This window comes from Mesoplodon bidens, assembly GCF_964165515.1.
Source record: "Mesoplodon bidens genome assembly, chromosome: 3".
NCBI lineage: Eukaryota > Metazoa > Chordata > Mammalia > Artiodactyla > Ziphiidae > Mesoplodon > Mesoplodon bidens.
The window spans coordinates 175,537,156-175,554,674 of NC_138178.1; the positions used below are offsets into that span (position 1 = coordinate 175,537,156).

At 61.8% G+C, this 17,519-nt stretch overlaps 1 protein-coding gene and 2 long non-coding RNA genes across 4 annotated transcripts; 1 reads left to right on the forward strand and 2 right to left on the reverse strand.

Moving 5' to 3' along the window:
* Window positions 1-2,015: 2,015 nt before the first annotated feature.
* LOC308614943 lies at window positions 2,016-4,299 on the reverse strand. Its single transcript, XR_014015465.1, has 3 exons — window positions 3,992-4,299; window positions 3,628-3,740; window positions 2,016-3,533 (listed from the first exon to the last, which is right to left on the reverse strand). It is a non-coding gene; the product is annotated as an uncharacterized lncRNA (long non-coding RNA).
* A 4,407-nt stretch (window positions 4,300-8,706) lies between these two features.
* Window positions 8,707-14,087, reverse strand: LOC308614617. Of its 2 annotated transcripts, XR_014015416.1 has the most exons (4): window positions 13,961-14,087; window positions 12,375-13,222; window positions 11,084-11,142; window positions 8,707-10,878 (listed from the first exon to the last, which is right to left on the reverse strand). It is a non-coding gene; the product is annotated as an uncharacterized lncRNA (long non-coding RNA). The 2 variants fall into 2 exon arrangements; XR_014015417.1 differs by having other exon boundaries at window positions 12,375-14,087.
* Window positions 14,088-15,003: 916 nt separating this feature from the next.
* DIO3 (iodothyronine deiodinase 3) lies at window positions 15,004-17,160 on the forward strand. The gene has a single exon (XM_081228347.1). It carries the CDS (start codon window positions 15,194-15,196, stop codon window positions 16,106-16,108), a length of 915 nt encoding a protein of 304 aa, XP_081084473.1. The 5' UTR covers window positions 15,004-15,193; the 3' UTR covers window positions 16,109-17,160.
* Window positions 17,161-17,519: the final 359 nt, after the last annotated feature.

Consider the following 17,519-nt stretch of genomic DNA (forward strand, 5'->3'; position numbering starts at 1 on the left):
CCTGTCCGGGAAGCATCCAGACTCGGGTGCTGGAGGGGGAGGCACATGGGGAATCACTGCCTAAAGCTTCAGGGAGCTCGGAGGCCGAGGGCTCTCAGGAAGGGCACGGGCCTGGGGTGGACAGGGGAGCCCCCCTGGGGTGGACAGGGGAGCCTGAAGGCTGGACTCCCCAAGGGTCCCCACCCTAGACCCATAAACAAACAGCCTTGGGACCAGCCGCCACCCTGCATCTCAGTTCATCCCCTGTGAGAAGGGCGGCTCTGACCCTGTGAGGACGGCTACTCTGAAATAAAATAGCAAAGAAAAGGAAACAACGCGCGTGATGAGGACGTGGAGACACAGGAGCCCCTGTGCGCTGTTGGTGCGCATGTCAAATGGGGCAGAGGAGGTGGAGGACAGTACGGACCTTCCTCAAAAAAAACAATCACAGGGCTTCCCTGGTGGCGCAGTGGTTGAGAGTCCGCCTGCCGATGCAGGGCACGCGGGTTCGTGCCCCGGTCTGGGAAGACCCCACATGCCGCAGAGCGGCTGGGCCCGTGAGCCATGGCCGCTGAGCCTGCGCGTCCGGAGCCTGTGCTCCGCAACGGGAGAGGCCACAGCAGTGAGAGGCCCGCGTACCGCAAAAAAAAAAAAAAAAAAACACAATCACAGAATTACCGTATGATGCAGCAATTCCACCCAAAAGAACTGAAATATCAAAGAGGCATTTGTACATCCATGTTTGCAACAGCATTATCCACAATAGCTAAAAGGTGGACGTCACCCAATGTCCATCAATGGGATCTTTACTAAAATGGAGCATTATTCAGCCGTAAGAAGGAAGGAAATTCTGACACAGGCGACAACAGGGAGGAATCACAGGGAGGAATCTTGAGGACATTATGCTGAGTGAAATAAACCAGTCACGAAAGGACAAAGACTGTTATGATTCCACTTCTGTGAGGTTCATAGAGACAGAAAGCAGAAGCGTGGTTGCCAGGGGCCGGGGGAGGGGGAGGGAAGCTGGTGTCTAACGGGGACAGCTTCCGTTTTACAAGATGAACAAGTTCTGGGGATGGATGGTGGTGATGGTTACACAACCCTGTGAATGCCCTCAAGGCCACTGAACTGCACACTTGAAAATGGTTAAGATGGTAAATTTTATTTATTTATTTATTTATTTATTTTATTTTTTTTTTTTTGCAGTACGCGGGCCTCTCACTGTTGTGGCCTCTCCCGTTGCGGAGCACAGGCTCCGGACGGACGCGCAGGCTCAGCGGCCATGGCTCACGGGCCCAGCCGCTCCGCAGCATGTGGGATCCTCCCGGACCGGGGCACGAACCCGTGTCCCCTGCATTGGCAGGCGGACTCTCAACCACTGCGCCACCAGGGAAGCCCAAGATGGTAAATTTTATGTTATATGTCCTTTACCACAGTTAAAACTGTTTAAAAGGGGGTGGCTTGGATCTGCACCATTTAATCTCAAACTATTGGTCTATAGCCATGAAACCCTTTGTAGCTTATTGAAAGGGACACCCTGGTCTTAAAGCAGGAGAGAGCAGGGCTGCCCAGGTGGACGTGGGGTGGGACCCCAGACCCACATTCTCAGCCCTACACCCTCAGCACCACCTGTGGGGAGCCTGAAACTCCAGGCCCCTCTGGCCCCTTCCAGGCAGGTGGGTTTTGTAGTTCAAGGTCCCAAAGATGGACGGGGCTGAGGGAAGCCTTCTCCTGACTTTGCTGGTCAGAACTTCAGGGGCCCTTTATTGTCACCTGGAGGTTGCCAAGGGGCCAGGTGTGGCCCACGGGGCACCGCGCAGCCAGCGAGGGGTGGGCGGAGGCCGCCAAGGAGCCTCCTGCAAAGGGTCAATTCAGGACTGCTTCCTGTGGGCAGCTGGGCCTAGAGGGGCACATGGGCAGCCCTGGGGACCTGTAATTCTGCAATATTAAAAACAGCTTCTGCAAAGGAAACTCCCCTTTCTCTTCTGCTGCCATTTCCAGAGATTCTGAGATCATTAATTTAAGTGCAAGAAAAGTCCTGGTGGAAAATATTCATTGTTACAAGCTGGATGTTTCATGTGGGCTCATTAAATCCACCAGCCCTCCCAGGGAAAGGTGAGGGTGCAGGGGAGAGGAGGGCAGTCCCTTTGAATAGGAAGGGGGAGGGACAGGCGAGAGGAGGGGTGACCCTTCAGCTCTCATTAAAGCCAGTGCAGCCCAGGAGAAGAACCAACACGAACAAGCACCTTTGAAACCAGGCCCTTTACATGCATCACCTCATGTCAGCCACAAGTCACAGAAGAGGCATCTGAGCCGCCGAGCCATTACGCAGACTTGTCCCAGGAGCCACAAGTACGACAAGGCAGAGCCAGCACGCAAACCCATGGACACACCCCTCCATACCGCAGAGTGCCACGTGCTCTGAAAAGCAGCCTCCAAGCTGCAGCTCTCTGACCTCTGGTTGGTAATCACTTAGTCATTCTGCAAACAGTTGACTGACTTCTCTGTCTAGATCTGTACTAATTAGGATACATTTTGGCTGCTGTAACAAATGCCAGAATAACACTGGATTTAACAAGAGAGAAGGTTGTTTTTCTTTCCCCCCCCCCTCTCATGTAACAGTCTGAGCTTCAGCAGTCTAGGCTGATGCCGTGGTGACGCAGGTCCTTTCTGCCCTGTTGCTCTGTGATCCTCAACATCCCGCTTCCATCCTGCAATCAACATAGCTGTTCCGGCTCCTGCCATCACCTCTGTCATCCAGCAGTGGGAACAGAAAGAAGAAGAAGGGAAGTCACCTCTCTTCCCATCAGGGGCAGGACCCAGAGGTTTCACACATCACTTCTCACGTGTCCTTGGTCAAAGAGCTACATGGAGCTATGAGGGAGGCTGAGAACTGGAAAGAGCAGCCATGACCCAGCCCAAATTGGGGGGTTCTTTTACTTTAGGAAGAGAGGAGAGTGGATATTGGGGGACAACTAGCAATCTCTGCCTGGAACACCATCTCCCCTCCCCCCCAGGACCATGGTGAGCCAAGGTCACGAGTAAAAGGCCACGCAGACTGCAGGGGAGGGGAGAGGTGGTCTGAGGAACCAGCGTCCAGGCCAAGTCTTGAAGGACACCTGGGGTTTGGAAGACAAGCTGGAAGGTGTTCCAGAAGGCGAGTGATAGCAGTAGCAGATGGAGCACGTGTGCAAAAACTGTGGTTTGTTGTGAAGAACATGAACTTGGAGCCAGAGACAGGGGCCCAAGTCCAGACACTGAGTCAGCTGACGAGGAGCCCCATCCCCCTGAGCCTTGGTGCCTCGTGGAAAGGCTGATGGTCTCCATCACTGCTCGCAGGCCTGGCATTCGTGGAATCGCGGCTGTGATGTTTCCATGGCAGAAGCGCTGGGTCAGTGTCAGGCAGGGGCAGGAGATGGACCAGAAGAGGGAAGCAGAGGCCCCACCTGGAGGCCTCAAAGGCCAGGCCGAGCGGTTTGGATGTTACTCAGAAGCTGCGGGCAGTTGCAGGCAGGGCAGCATCCTGAACAGAGAGCAGATTTTCAAACCCGGCTCTGGAGGATGGAGAGGAGGAGGTGAGATCGGAGGTGTAGAAGCCGAACAGAAGGCAGCTACAAAGTCCCCAGAGACAGACAGCATGGCACAGACCTGCCGATATCAGGGAACCGTTCAATCCTGAGCAGGCGTTTGGGTTTGGGAAGACAGCCTGGAGGAGGCAGCCCCGAAGCTGTGCCAAGGCAAGGGAAGGGAGAGGACTCGCCCTGGAAGGGACGAGCAAGGGAAGGGCGGATGAGCCGAAGCCCAGCCACACCCAGGGCAGACAGACCCTGCCCTCCCCGCCCCCCTGTCCCGAGGTACCCCATCCCAGCCACTCAGAGCACCATGGCAGCTGGAGCTGTGCCCGGCGATACACCCATGTCCCAGCTGACCCTCCCAGTAACTAGCAAGGTGGAGATCCTGCTCCCATTTACAGAAGAGAAAGCTGGAGCCCAGGGAGAGCCCATCACCTCACCGAGGCCACACAGCAGTCATGCCCAGAGCCCTCGGCACTCTTGAACCTTCCTGGGTCCAATAGGATGACCTTCAGAAATGCTCTGACCCTATCATCTTGGACTCGGGAAGGCTTTTTCATCCTGAAAAAAGGGACAAAGATCAAGAACTGCTTTATCCACATCACGTCCTCAAAGCATCCCTTATGAGGCAGGGAGAGGGGGACCCCATTGAACAGAAAGACAAACTGAGGCCAGAGAGGGCAAGTCGCCTGCCCGGGTCACACTGCCAGTCGCTGGCCGGCAGGACTTGCATCCAGGTCTCTCTGGCTCCACGTCCTGTTTCCAGGATCCTCGTCCTTGTGGAGGCCTCTCTCCCCTCCCCTCCCCTCCCCCTCCCCCTCCCCCTCCCCTGCTCCCCCGCTGTTTTCCTGGCTCTCTCTCAGGGAAGGGAGCATGCTCTGAGTCTCTGTTTCCCTGGGAGAAATCCATTTTCAGAATCTGGAGGTGTTGAAATGTGTTCTTTTTTCCTCTCCAAAGAGCCCTTCTTGAGGACAGAGGTACCCCAAGAATCCCTCTGGGGCCACCACCAGCCAGGCCAGGCTGCCTATCAGGAGGGTCTGGCCCCAGCAGGGGGCCCTGCATAGGGTCTGGGGGGGTGACCATATGCATCCTGGGATGATGGGCGGCTGGACTGCCCAGGACATGCCCACAACCTGCAGCCTGATTTCCGGAGACGCTCATTTGCCATTACTCGGCTCTGGCTGCAGCCCTTCTGGTCCCGGAAGCAGGGCGGTTCTGAGCCCATCTGCCCAGCTGAGGGCCGGGGGTGGATTCCATGTCTTTACCAGATTGTCCCCCTTCATCGTCAGCTGACCCCATGGTGCTCACAGAAGTTCTAGCCGTAAAAGGCTCGGACATTGCTGTGAGCACCTTCTAACCCTCAGAGCCAGCCTCCAGGGAGCAGAGTCATGGGCACAGGGGTCGCCGGCCGAGTGAGGGAGGGAGAAGGAGAGGAAGGGAGGGGCAGGTGTGGAGGAGGGGGGAGGGGGAGAGGAGGAGGGAAGGAGGGCGGGGGCTTGGCCCTCTGTGCCAGCACACTCACGCTACACCTGCCCAAGCACGTGCCAGCCTGCCACTTTCAAAATCTGCTCTAGAATGAGGATCTGGCCTCTCCCTCCCCATCCTGGTCTCCGCCCACCCCATAGGCGGCTCTGACCCATCCTCCAGGGCTCACAGGCCCTCCCCTGGGCTCTCCTTGTCTGGTGTGCGCCCCACCTGCCGACCACCCACCCCCAGGGAGACCGGTGGCAGGCCTGGGGTCTTGGGGAGCAGTTCCTAGAGTTCCTAGAACCCAAATCCCAAATTGTGGACTCGTGGGCTGCCCAGGCTGAAGCCTAGAAGGGCCCCAGCAAGACTAGGCTGTCCACCGCCCTCCCCAGGCCCACAGGACTCCCGGGAGTTCTCAGCCTCAGTTCTAAGCCTTCAGGACAGGAAGCAGGCTTGGGGACACCAAGGGGCATCAGGGTAAGGGTGTTCAGGAACCCACCCCATGGGAGCCTCCCCACAGGGCGGCCACGTGATTACTCTGCCTGTCCCCCTCCTCCCCACAACCAAACCCACCATATCTCTTACATCCCCAAACAAGTCGCTCTAAAACTCCAACCAAACTGGCTCACTGTGGGTCCCAGAAGGGCCCATAGGAAGCCAGGTCCTTCGGGGATGGGGTCTCTTCCCCTACCATCAGCATTGGCATCTTGTCCCGCTGGCCACAGGGTATAGACCAGGTTTACACAGGCTTGTGAAGACTTCCAGACTGAGGGCATGACCACGCCATCATCTCTGCGATGCCAGCCCCAGGCCAACATCCAAACTGACCTGGAATTCCAGCACTCACCGCCCCCCGACCAGAGTCCCACCAAGACAGGGCTGGTGTGGTCTTCAGAAGAGCTGAGCGCTACAGGTGCTGAATGAATGAACCAACGAATGATTGAATGAATGGACATGCCACCCCGCACGCCCTCGGCAGGACTCTGCGTGGACCCTTCTCCCAGCCTCCTCACCACGGCTGAGATCAGAGGTTCCTACCACAGGACTAACTCGTGAAAACACACTTCACTTAGTACTTGGCACACAGTAGGGACTTGATGGAAGTTCTAAAGCATCCCTGCATCCCTGTCCCTCTGTCTACAGGCGGAGCAGCCAGTGCAGCTGTGATTCTGCTCCTGAGAAATAACTTAGAACAGATCTTCCCCAGTCCTTCTTAGTAACTGTATTTCCTGAATGTTGAACAGCTTCACGGTAAGACGCTTCTGTCCCAGATGAACCCGCCTGCCCTCCAGGAACACCCCCAGGCAGGAAAGGGAGGCAAGATACGGCCCCTGATTCAGAGGGACCCCCACCCTGCCCTTCTGCCCAAAGACCTGCCCAGCAGGCCAGCTGACAGGCAAATGGGGGGTTTTCAGAGTCACAGAAGGGGGTTACATACCCCTGCACCCACCCCCCAACCCAGGGGCCTGCAGAAGCTTCTGGAAAGAGGCAAACATCAGAGGCAGGAAGCCTGCCTCCCAGACTCCTCTCTGTCTCTGCCTCTCTCGATGGCTCTCTCTCAAACCTACTATCTGTCTCTCTCCCTGAGACCCCTTGACCCCCCAGCACTAGGCTGGAAGTTCCTTTACAAATCACTGGGTCCATCCCCATCGTATAGGTGAGAACAAGAGGCCCCTGGGAGCAGGAGTGTACCCCAGGTCACGCACAGGTCGGTGTCCAAGCAGGAAGCAGGGCCATTCCCTGAAGGACTCGCCAAGTGCATCAGTGAGCCCACGTGTCATTCGGACATGGGACACGGGTGCTCTGAGAAGGGTGCTGCATCCCCCTCCCTGTCGCTGACGCTGGCCAGTCCTCCAGCCTCATATAGCTGTGGCAGGGGAGGGGTGAGGGGGGACCTGAGACCCTATGGAAATCCGTCTTCCCTCGAGACCCAGCTTGAGTCAGACAGGCTGGGTCTGGTCCAGCTTGGGCACCGGCTCCTACGTGACCTTGGCCCAGGCGCCAGGAGGGCAGGGTGAGGGTGTGACCAGCTCCAGTCCTGGCTCCAGCCCCGTGGCAGAGGGTCCTGCATAGCCCCCGGTGCCCCGAGCTTCCCCGGTAGCTCTGCAGGCCCTCACTCCCGCATGGGTGCTCTGCCGGGACCTCCCTGAGCCAGCAGGATGTGAGCAGACACAGAACCAGCAGTGGCTTCAAACGAGCTCGTGCATCAGGGCCGCTTCCTTTCTGTGCCTCTCTGCCACCCCCATGGGATCGGGCCCGGGTGAGCCTGCTGGAGGAAGAGGGACCCGTGGAGCACAGCATCCCAGCCTGGGCCATCCTCGGTCAGCTGACACCGGCCGACACCCAGGCACACCAGGGAGCCCGCCAAGGTCAGCAGGGCACCCTGAGCCCCTGAACCCCACAGCACGTGAGAAACCGCGCTCGCTGCTGTGTGGTTATCTGTTACCCAGCATCGCATGGCAGCGGAGGGCCAACAGAGCCTAACTCGCCGGGGATGCCGCCTGCTCTGCGACGCAGCGTCACATCCCGGCAAGCAACGGAAGCTTAGAGAGGCTGAGGGCTTGCTCGAGGTCACCCTGGGAGTGGGTTCAAGTCCAGAAGTTCTCCCGGGCCCACCACGCGCTGGCTTGGCAGACAGCTGAGTCAGTCCCAGTCTGCCCTCGGGGAGCCCGAGGTCAGGGAGGGGACACGGGGAAGCAGAGCTCTCTGTATTTCAGGGTGTAAGGAGAAGGGGCAGTTGTGGAAGGACGAGATCAGCTTCTGCAGCTGGAGAGGGAGGCGGCAGGGAGGACCCTCTGGGTCCATTCTGGCTGCACGGTCACCGCCATCACCACCCCCATTCACAGCCCATGAAACCCTGTGACACCACCAGTGCTGGTGAATTTCACCCTTTCAGAGCTGAACTGCCGCCAACCCCTTCCATCCGATCCGTCAGACACTGGCAAAGGAAAAGCAGCCGTATACAGACAGCTGCCATGTGCCAGGCACACCACATCCACGCCCTGCTGGGCTCTCCACAAACCCACGAGCAGAGGGTACTAGCACCCTCCTTCAGAGATGAGCAACCACAGCACAGAGAGGGTCAGGGACGCTCCCAAGGCCACACAGCCTATAGGAGGCGGAGTCAGGATTTGAGTCAAGTCTCTGAGATTCCAAAGGTCAAAAGCGACCCCTCAGATGGAAAGGCCTGGTCCTTACGGGGTGGCCTTGGCCGAGGGGCATCCACACTCTGCCACAGCCCAAAGGCCCTGGAAACGCCATCCTCAGAGAAGTGTTTGCATGGCTCGGGGCCAGCAGCCCAGCACTCGGTCCGCTCCGCGCGGGGTTAGCTGGCTTCTCCACCAAGGGGAAGGCACCGTGGAGTTTATCCCTCCCGCCATGTTCCCTCTGCTTGTCAGCAACCACCTATCCCCACACAGTGTGAAATTCCAAAAGCAAAGCTTTATTATGCCCACGATGCTGAGGCTCCACCCTCTGCCCACCCACCCCCACCCCCAGCCCAGCGCTGGAATCTTCTCCTGAGACCTGCAGGCACCTCCAACTCAGTGTGTCCTCAAAGACCACAGCAGACCTCCACTTCCCCAGGGCTCCCATCAAACTCAAGAGGCCACATCCCCTCCTCCCAGCCTCCCCCCACCCAGTTCCCCTCCCTCCTCGGGTAGGCCCCTTCTGTCCCCAGAGTACGCTGATTGGACATCTCCTGTTAATCACTGAGTGTGAGTTTTGGAGTCAGACATTAGCTATGTGTTCCTCGGTAAATCACCTCTCTGAGCCTCAGTTTTCTCATCTATAAAATGGGGGTAATAAAAGTTCCTACCTCGTTAAAAGGTGGGGTTGAATGATCTGCCCATTTCACAGATGATGAGATGGAGGCACAGAGAGTTCAGGTAACTTGCCCAAGATCACACCCCTTGGCCATGGTAAAGTGACACAGAGGCTGCTGTGACACACAAAGCCACACAGACCCTGCTTTCCCTGAGCCTTCATGTCTCCCACCAGCTCCTGAAGGTCTCATCAAGGCCAAGGGGCCTTTCCCATGAGCACACCTACCCCTCCCAGGGACCTGGCTGGGCTGGGGGGCTCCTGGAGGGCAGACACCACGCCTAGCTCACTGTGCACCCAGGCCCCTCTGGGAGCCTGGACCTGGCATGGACCAGGGCTTGGACTGGGGGCAGGGGGCGGGGCCCCAAAACAGTTCAGAAGGGCACTCTCACCACAAGACAGCCGGGTCTGTGGCGAGCCAACCCTGGGGAGCACACTGCTACCCTCGCCGCTTTACTGGCTGTCTCTGAGCCCTCAGCAATGCCGGGCAAGGGTCTCTTTCTGCTCTGAGCTCCTCCACGCTGGCAGCCACAAGCCTCATGGCACTTAATTTGCACACACCCATGGTGTCTGCACCATGGTGATCCCCGGATTCAGAGACCCACGCTGGCTCACCTCAGAAGCTGTATTGCTGGGATACCGACCAGCACGGCCACACCCACAGGCGCACATTTCGGGCAGCTGGACTGTCACTTTTGTCTTCTGGACATTGGGAGTCATAGCCAATTGGGTTTAACCACCTGGATGTTCAAGGCAAAATCTGTGATGGGTCCATGGCCCACATGGAGGATGCTGAGGCTGCACTGGGTCCCCAGTGGGGAGTGGGTCCTTCCTCTTGTTTGCACTTTTTCTTCTCACCTGTGGCACCCCTGCTATTCCATGGCTTCCTACAAGAGGCCTGAAGTGCACTTCAGAACAAGGCTGGGTGTAAATAGACACACACGCACACACGTGGACAGCGAGCACTGCCCGGCATAAGTAACGTGAATACAGCACAGCCCCTACATCAGGCTCATCTCTCAGTCGAGGAAACTGAGACCTGGAGAAGCAAAGTGGTTTGGGGGGCCAGTCTGCTGGCTGGTTGTACCCCACCCTTTTCCACAGAGGGTAAGAGATGGACAGGACAGACTGACCCCAAAGATGGCTCTCCAGCCAGCTTTAGGGCTCAGAGCAGGGTCTGCCCGTCACACGAGTGGCCAAGCCTCCCACCGGCCCTCTAGCCCCAGGAAGGTCCCACAGCCACGGCCTCCCATACAGGCCCTTGGGCAAGGAGTCGGCCCAGCCTCCACAGGGGTCTGGCCGAACACTAGGGAGCATGGAGGATGCTCAGTTGTGTCTGAGCTCAGGGCAGGAACAAGTCAGAGCCAGGCCGGGTTCGAGAGTTAGGGTTGGGCCAAAATGTGAGGCCCCAGAGCTGCAGCAGGAACGGGGCAGGTGAAAAATGGGCTGGGAGCAGATACTGAGGACCCGAGGCCAGAGGCACCTCTGGCCTCAAGTGGGGGCCTCATCAGCCCCAGAGTGGCATGCAGGGGCAGGGCCCAGAGGACTTCCTAGAACCTTCTGGAATTGTGGAGGAAGAGCACAAGGAAGGCATTGGAAAGCAGCCATCCAGCCCCCTTGCAGTGCAGATGAGGCCAGAGGGAGGGACAGGACACAGCCAGGTCACCCAGCAGGTAGCCAGGGCCTCACCTCCAGGCCTTCCCCTCTCTTCGACCGGGAGCCCCGGGCCTCCCCCGGTCCTGGGACACTGCCAACAGTCCTGCTCCACCCAAGCTCTGGGGCCCCAGCAAGCTCTCCGGGCTTGGGTCCCAGGCTGCCAACCACCCCAGGGCCCCACCGTCAGCTCCCGGGAGGGTGCCCGGCCGGGGTGTGTCACGTGAAGAGGGATGGAGACCCTCTGTGTCAAGGACACCTCTAAGCCCAGACCGCTGAGGCCACAGCCACCAACCCACCTGCAGGGCGTCCACCCTTCGGCCGAGCCAAGCTGGAGTCAAGAGAGGTCGGGTCAGAGGGGAGGCTTGGAAAGAAGAAGTCATTCCTGAAGCAAAAGAAAAGGGTGAGCACGTTTGGGGGACGGCCCGGGTACCCATAGGAGAACCTGCTTATCCCAGGATGGGAAACAGATGGACCAGCGGCCAGGGGACAGATAGATTCATCAGACACCACGCCTGAAGGGGACCTCCCGGGGACTGCCTGCCCACGGCCCCAGGTCCTCACCCTGCCCGGCCGCAGACACGCCCTACCTCGCTCACAGCTGCCTGCCAGCGTGCAAAAGGGCAGGATGAAATATCTTGAAGTTCGCCTGAAACAAGTTTTCAGTTAGTCCACGCTGCACTCAGGTGCTCATTTCACAAAGGTTTATTGGGCTCCTCCGGGGTGCTGGGTGCAGGTTAGTCACTGCAGAGGATCCCAGCAGGGCCTGAGTAGCAGCCGACACAGAAACTAGTGGTGAAACATGCCCGGGCTGAGGATGCGGCCATGAGGAAGGGAGAGGGCACAGGAGGGCGAGGAGGGAGGGCGGGCTCAGCTCCCCCAGGGATGGGGCAGGCTGGACCCAGGTGGAGGTGAAGGCAGAGGAAGAGAAAAAATGGGAGTCGCCAGGGGAGGGAGGAGAGTAGAGGGAACAGCATGAGAGGGGGCTCAGAGGCAGGACAGGGCCTGGGATCTCCCAGAGCATCAGGAGGCCAGTAGAGGGGGCAGGGGAGACAAAGAGTCAGCAGCCAAGGAGGGCTGAGGCCCAGAAGCCAGGTCACTATGATGCTGGGCAAGGACACAGCCAGGACACACCCGTCACTCTGCGACCCTCTTCGCCAGGTGTGCGGGCTGCCCCTCCTCCTCCCTCAAGCTCCAGGAGGCCCTCTGTAGGTGGCCAGACCCGCCCCATGGTAAGTCTCAGCATCAACCTTCCTGGCGCTGGGAGCTGCTCTACCCATAAGGAGACGGAGGCCGTGCCCACCACACTCCCACCCACCAAGCCCCACACGGGGCAGTGTGGCAGAGGGGTCGGAGACAAGCCTTCCCTGTGTGGGTACCCAGCCCCCGGAGTACAGTCTGGGAAGAGGGGAGGCCCTCCCCACCCTGCCCCGGATGTTCCAGGGCCCCAGCTGCCTGCCCCTCCCCCTAGTCCGTGTCCAAGTTGCTCCTGGACACCAAATGGACCCAGTCCAACTTGTCTTTCCCTTTCTTTCCCCTGCCCGCCCCCTGCTGGAGCTGCTGGAGGGCAGGCAGGAAGGAGGCCAGCCTGCCCAGCCCAGTGGCGTGGGCACAGCCCCAGCTCCAACTCTGGTCCCCCTGGGCCCGAGGCCCAGTGCTCCCAGAGTCCCAGGTAGGACTTGGCCTTGGGCCAGGATAGATCAGGGCAGGATGGCCAGCTGATAGGAAGGGGCCTGGGGAGGTGGGGAAGGGGGCAGGGGCTGCCTGGGAGGAGAGGGGGAGGGAGGAGTGGGGCAGGGGCACAGAGCAGTGGAGTGAGTCACCACACCAGGGTCTGCGTCCCAAAGGCCGGTACCACCTGGACCTTAGGTCTGTCCTCACCTGCACTAGGGTCTGTGGAGCCAGATGGTCTTGAGCGCCTTGTCCGATGTCCTGGAATCCCAAGGTGTGAGGTGTAGCCTGCCAGCCCAAGAAACAGAAGCACATCCGCCGGAACAGCTGACAGCCCTGAGGACAAGCACTGCTCTCCTGAGCCTCCCTGGGGCCAGAGGGCTTGTGGGTTGGTGGTCTCGCTGGATGCCCACAGAGGGTCCAGAGGGACCAGTCTTGCCTCTGCACCAGACCACGTCTTCCCCACGCACCACCACCCCCGCTACATCCCAGGCAGCTCCGAAGGCTCTCCCAGCCCATGGTGGCTTTTTAATTTTCTGAGACTAAATGTGAAAAGGGGGTAGGGGGAACTGCCCCATGCCCCTAGCCCAGTTCCTGTGTGGGTGGGGGCAGGGCACAGGTCCGAGACTGGCACCCCGCAGAAATCAAGGAAGCAGGGCTGGAGGGTCTGTGCAACAAAAGTTGGGACTTCCTCGGCCCCTGCCCGGGAAGGGGCAACCTCAGGCCCCCAAAACGCCTCTCAGAGACCAACCAAGTAGAAGACTTCTCTCCCTACTCCCCCCACCTCCCCCGCAAAACATAAGGCAAGGAACCGATTTGCCAACTCAGAGGTGCCCTGCGGGGGTGGGGAGCAGACAGGGGGGACGCCCCCCCCAGCCAGGTTTGGATCGGGGAGAATTCCCTAACCCACCTGAAGACCCCCCCTTACCCACTGCGGTGAGGGGCGGTGCGGGGCCGCTGAGAAGAGCGGGGAGGAGGCTGCCTTTCCTCTGGGTGGGAAGTTCTCCGGCTGCGCAGCCCCCAACACCGCCACCCCAGGCAGCAGAGAAATCGCCTGGCTGGAAGAAAGAGCAAAGGGTCTACCTTCACGCCCCGGCCTTCCTTCCACTCGGGTCTTGACCAGCTGGAGCCACGGTCCCAGGTGGGAGCTCGCGGGGCAGAGGGTCCCGCCAAGGCCGCGAAAACCGGAGGAGAGGACCTCTGCCCAAGATGGGCATCTCCCCCCGCGCCCGCTGGGGCCCGGTGAGTCCTGGGTTGGGGGCTCCTTGCCCCGAGGTTGACTCCTCCGGACTTGTGCCCTCGCCGCCTCCGCCGAGAGCGGTGCCCTCGCCGGCTCCGGCCCAGCAAGCTCCCACCTCCGCCCGGGACGCGAGCGCTGTCTCCGTCCCGGGAAGAAGTTAGGCGGCCGGTCCCCGGGGCGGGTGGCGCACGGGACGCAGGCAGTAGTGGCGCCGGACTCGGGCTCAGCCACCGCCGCCCCAGACGAGTCCCCGCGACCGCGAGGGCGTCCCGGGAGGCTCGAATCCCCAGGGGTCCAAATCGCTCGCGACCGCGTCCAGGCCTCGCCCCGGGGGGCAAGGCGGGCCGAGGCTCGGCGGGCCTGGCTCCCGGCTTCGGGGACCCCAGGTCGAGGTACTCCCCGCCCCGCCGCCCCAAGTCGCCGGCCCCGCGCCGCGCGCAGCGAGTCATCAGCAGATCTCGGACGCGGCGGCAGGGCCGACCCCGGCTCCACGGAGTTGGGGAGTTGCCCAGCACCCTAAAAGCCTCCACACACATTCCCCGTTGAGAGTACGCACTTCCCGCGTCCCGGCGCCTCCGCGGTGAGTCGAGCCGCAGCGCTCCGGGTCAGCGAAGGTGGCTCGGCGCGGGCGCTCCAGTCTCGACGTTCCCGGGGCAGAGAGCAACGTCCGGGGACGCACGGGACGGGTGCGCCCGGCGGCCGGGTCTGCGCCGGGCGAGGCGAGCGGCAAGAGGGGAGCGCTCCGGCGTTCAGGCAACAGCTACCCCTAGTGGGAGAGCCGCCCGGGGCCGCCGCCGCCCCGCGTCCGCCGCCCCGCGCCCCGCGCCCGCCGCATCCCGCGCCCGGAGCGCTCCCGGCTCAGCTGGGGCGCAGGGACGGTGCTGCCTTCCCCGGCCCTCTGCGTCTCCGGCGCCGGGCGGTAACGGGCCCGCCGGCCCTGCCCTCCGCACCTCCCCGCCGGGCCCCGGAGGCCGCTGACCCGAGAACTGCGGCGCCGAGCCGGGGCGCGATGGGACGGGGCGGGCGCGGCTGGGGCGGCGCTCGGCGGCCTCGGGCGGCTGCGGGGGGCGCCGAGCGCGGTGTGCGTGGCGGTGCGGTGCGGGGGGCGGCCGTGTGCGAGGCGCGAGTGTGAGCGCGCGCGGGAGGCGGGCGGGCTCCGGGAGGCGAGCGGCACCCGCGGGCGAACGCGGCAGGCGGCGGGGGCCCAAAGTTGCCTCCTCGCGGGCCCGCGTCCCTGGCGGGGCGGGAGCCGGGGCCGGCGAAGCGGCGGCCGCGGACCCGGCCTCCCGCGGCACCTGGGCAGCGGCCCCGCACGAGCAGCAGCGGCGGGGGCGGCGTTGGCGGCGGCGCGCGGGAAGCGAACCGGAGCTCCGGCGTAGCGCGGCGGCCGCCGGGGAGCTCGGCTCAGGTGCGCGGCGAGGGGGGCGCGGGCCGGAGCTGGGCCGCCGGGACCGGGGCGGCGCGGCGCTCGCGCTCGCCGGAGAACCTCCGCCGCGGACCGGGTCCCCGCTTCAGCTGCCTGTCCTGGGCGCCCGCTGAGGTCCGGGTTACCCGCCCCCGCGAGCGGGCTTCGGGGCCCGGCCCCGCCCCCTCCGGCCCCCGGCCGGGCCGCCCCGCCCTCCGGCCGCCGGTGCCAGCCCTCGGCCCGCGATTTCTAAGGCACTGGCCGCGCCGCCGGGCGATCCCTCCGGGCTCAAGTTGCAAGGGGGCGGACCCGGGCCGGAGGTGGAGTCTCCCGCCAATTGAAGCCTCGACTATAAATTGAGCTCCCCGCAGAGCCCAAGCCCAGATGCCTCGCCAAGCCACCCCGCGTCTGGTGGTGGGGGAAGGTAGAGGGTCCCAGGGGGCTCTGGGGGGCGCCGCCACCATGCTCCGCTCCCTGCTGCTTCACTCTCTGAGGCTCTGCGCCCAGACCGCCTCGTGCCTCGTGCTCTTCCCGCGCTTCCTCGGCACGGCCTTCATGCTCTGGCTGCTCGACTTCCTGTGCATCCGCAAGCATTTACTGGGCCGCCGACGCCGGGGTCAGCCCCAAAGTGAAGTGGAGCTCAACAGCGATGGCGAGGAGATGCCCCCCGACGACCCGCCTATCTGCGTGTCCGACGACAACCGCCTGTGCACCCTGGCGTCGCTGAGGGCAGTGTGGCACGGCCAGAAGTTGGATTTCTTCAAGCAGGCGCACGAAGGCGGTCCGGCGCCCAACTCCGAGGTGGTCCTGCCCGACGGCTTCCAGAACCAGCACATCCTCGACTACGCCCGAGGAAACCGCCCGCTGGTGCTCAATTTCGGCAGCTGCACCTGACCACCGTTCATGGCGCGTATGAGCGCCTTCCAGCGCCTGGTCACCAAGTATCAGCGCGACGTCGACTTCCTCATCATCTACATCGAGGAAGCGCACCCCTCGGACGGCTGGGTCACCACGGACTCTCCCTACAGCATCCCGCAGCACCGCAGCCTGGAGGACCGGGTCAGCGCAGCGCGGGTACTGCAGCAAGGTGCTCCCGAGTGCTCTCTGGTCCTCGACACCATGGCCAACTCTAGCAGCTCCGCCTACGGCGCCTACTTCGAGCGCCTCTATGTCATCCAGAGTGGCACCATTATGTACCAGGGCGGCCGTGGCCCCGATGGCTACCAGGTCTCCGAGCTGCGCACCTGGCTGGAGTGCTACGATGAGCAGCTGCATGGCCCTCAGCCCCGTCGAGTGTAAACAGCCAATGGACAATTGACTGAACTTGGCGGGCCATGCCTTCGAGCCTTCGAAGCCCACGTGCAAACACACCCAAACAAAGGCAGGCTTGGCGAGGGCCCAGTGACACAGCTGTGCTGAGCCATGGATCTAAGGCTGAGTCTGCCCTCTCAGCCAAGCCACCTGAAGACTCTCCTCCGCCCCCGGCCCCCCACCCCCGGGCTCTGCCTTTGTGACTGCCCTTGCCTGTACTTGCCTGGCTCGCTCTAAATCCCCTTCTGAGTGCGGAGGCAGCGCCACCCTTGCCTGTGTGCCCCTGGACTTGTCCTCGCAGAGGCCCCTGCCACGCGACCTCACACGCCCTCCCCAGAAGAGAATAGCCAGCGTGCCTTTAGCCAGGCGCATCGGCCCCGCGCGAAGAGACTGGCTGTGCCCGCGCGCCCTGAGCGCAGCTGGGTTCCAGCAGCGCGAGCCGCTCGCCTTAGTTGCCTGGCACCCACACCTGTCGCGCACGGGGAAGGGATGCCCTGCTGCTTTTGTGTCAATTTCTTGTCCCTGAGTTGGGGGAGGAGGTTTGAGGTGGGGAAGGGTAGGCAGGGTTATTTCCCCCCTTTATTTTGGGTGCTCACGAGCCCCGCTGCTGATGACGAACTGTCTCTAACTGGTCTTGACCACGAGCTGGTTCTGAATTGCAGGAGGCTTGCAGTAGCGCCTAAAACGAGAGGGGAAAGTGCTCTGGGTTTCTATGTGGAAACCGCGTCAACGGGGTGGGAGAGGGAGGTTGGGGAACTGCTTCGGGACAGAGGAAAATGGCTTGGGAGGCATTGGCGAGGTTTGCAGCGCCCCAGGGAGGAGGAAGGGGCTGGGGCTCCTGGCACACGGGGTTTGAGTGGTGGAGTCTGGGGGAGAGAGATGGGGGGAGAGCCTGGGAACCCCGAGCGAGGGGTCTCCCAGGCAAAGCTGCCGACTGCGGGGCCAGAAGGCGGGGTGGGCGGGGCCTGATCTGAAGGCCATTTAGTGAGTGTTTTGCTGGAAATACTCCCTGTATATAAACTTCTTTTTACACTACAATAATAAAGGCTTGAAGTAAATTGCTTTCGGGTTGCCTTTGGTCCCTTTATTTTTTCTTCCCTCTGAATAGCGGTAGTAATTAAACACAAATCTCTCCCTGGCGTCCCCATAGTGACCCTGGGGGGAAGGGTGGAGAGAAGGAGCCTAGCGGGGGCGCGGGAGGGGAAGAAAGAAGGAAAGGGGTCCGTGGCGGTGCCCGGGAGGCACACAGGCACGCACGCACCCGCGGTGGGGAACGTGAGGTCGCGAGGAGAGCGAAGAAGTCGAGCCCGGCTGGGTCCTGGAGGGAGGCGGGAGAGGCAGCGGGGCCCGCGCTTGCCACCGCGCGCGCGCACACACGCACGCAGTTACGGCTGACCCT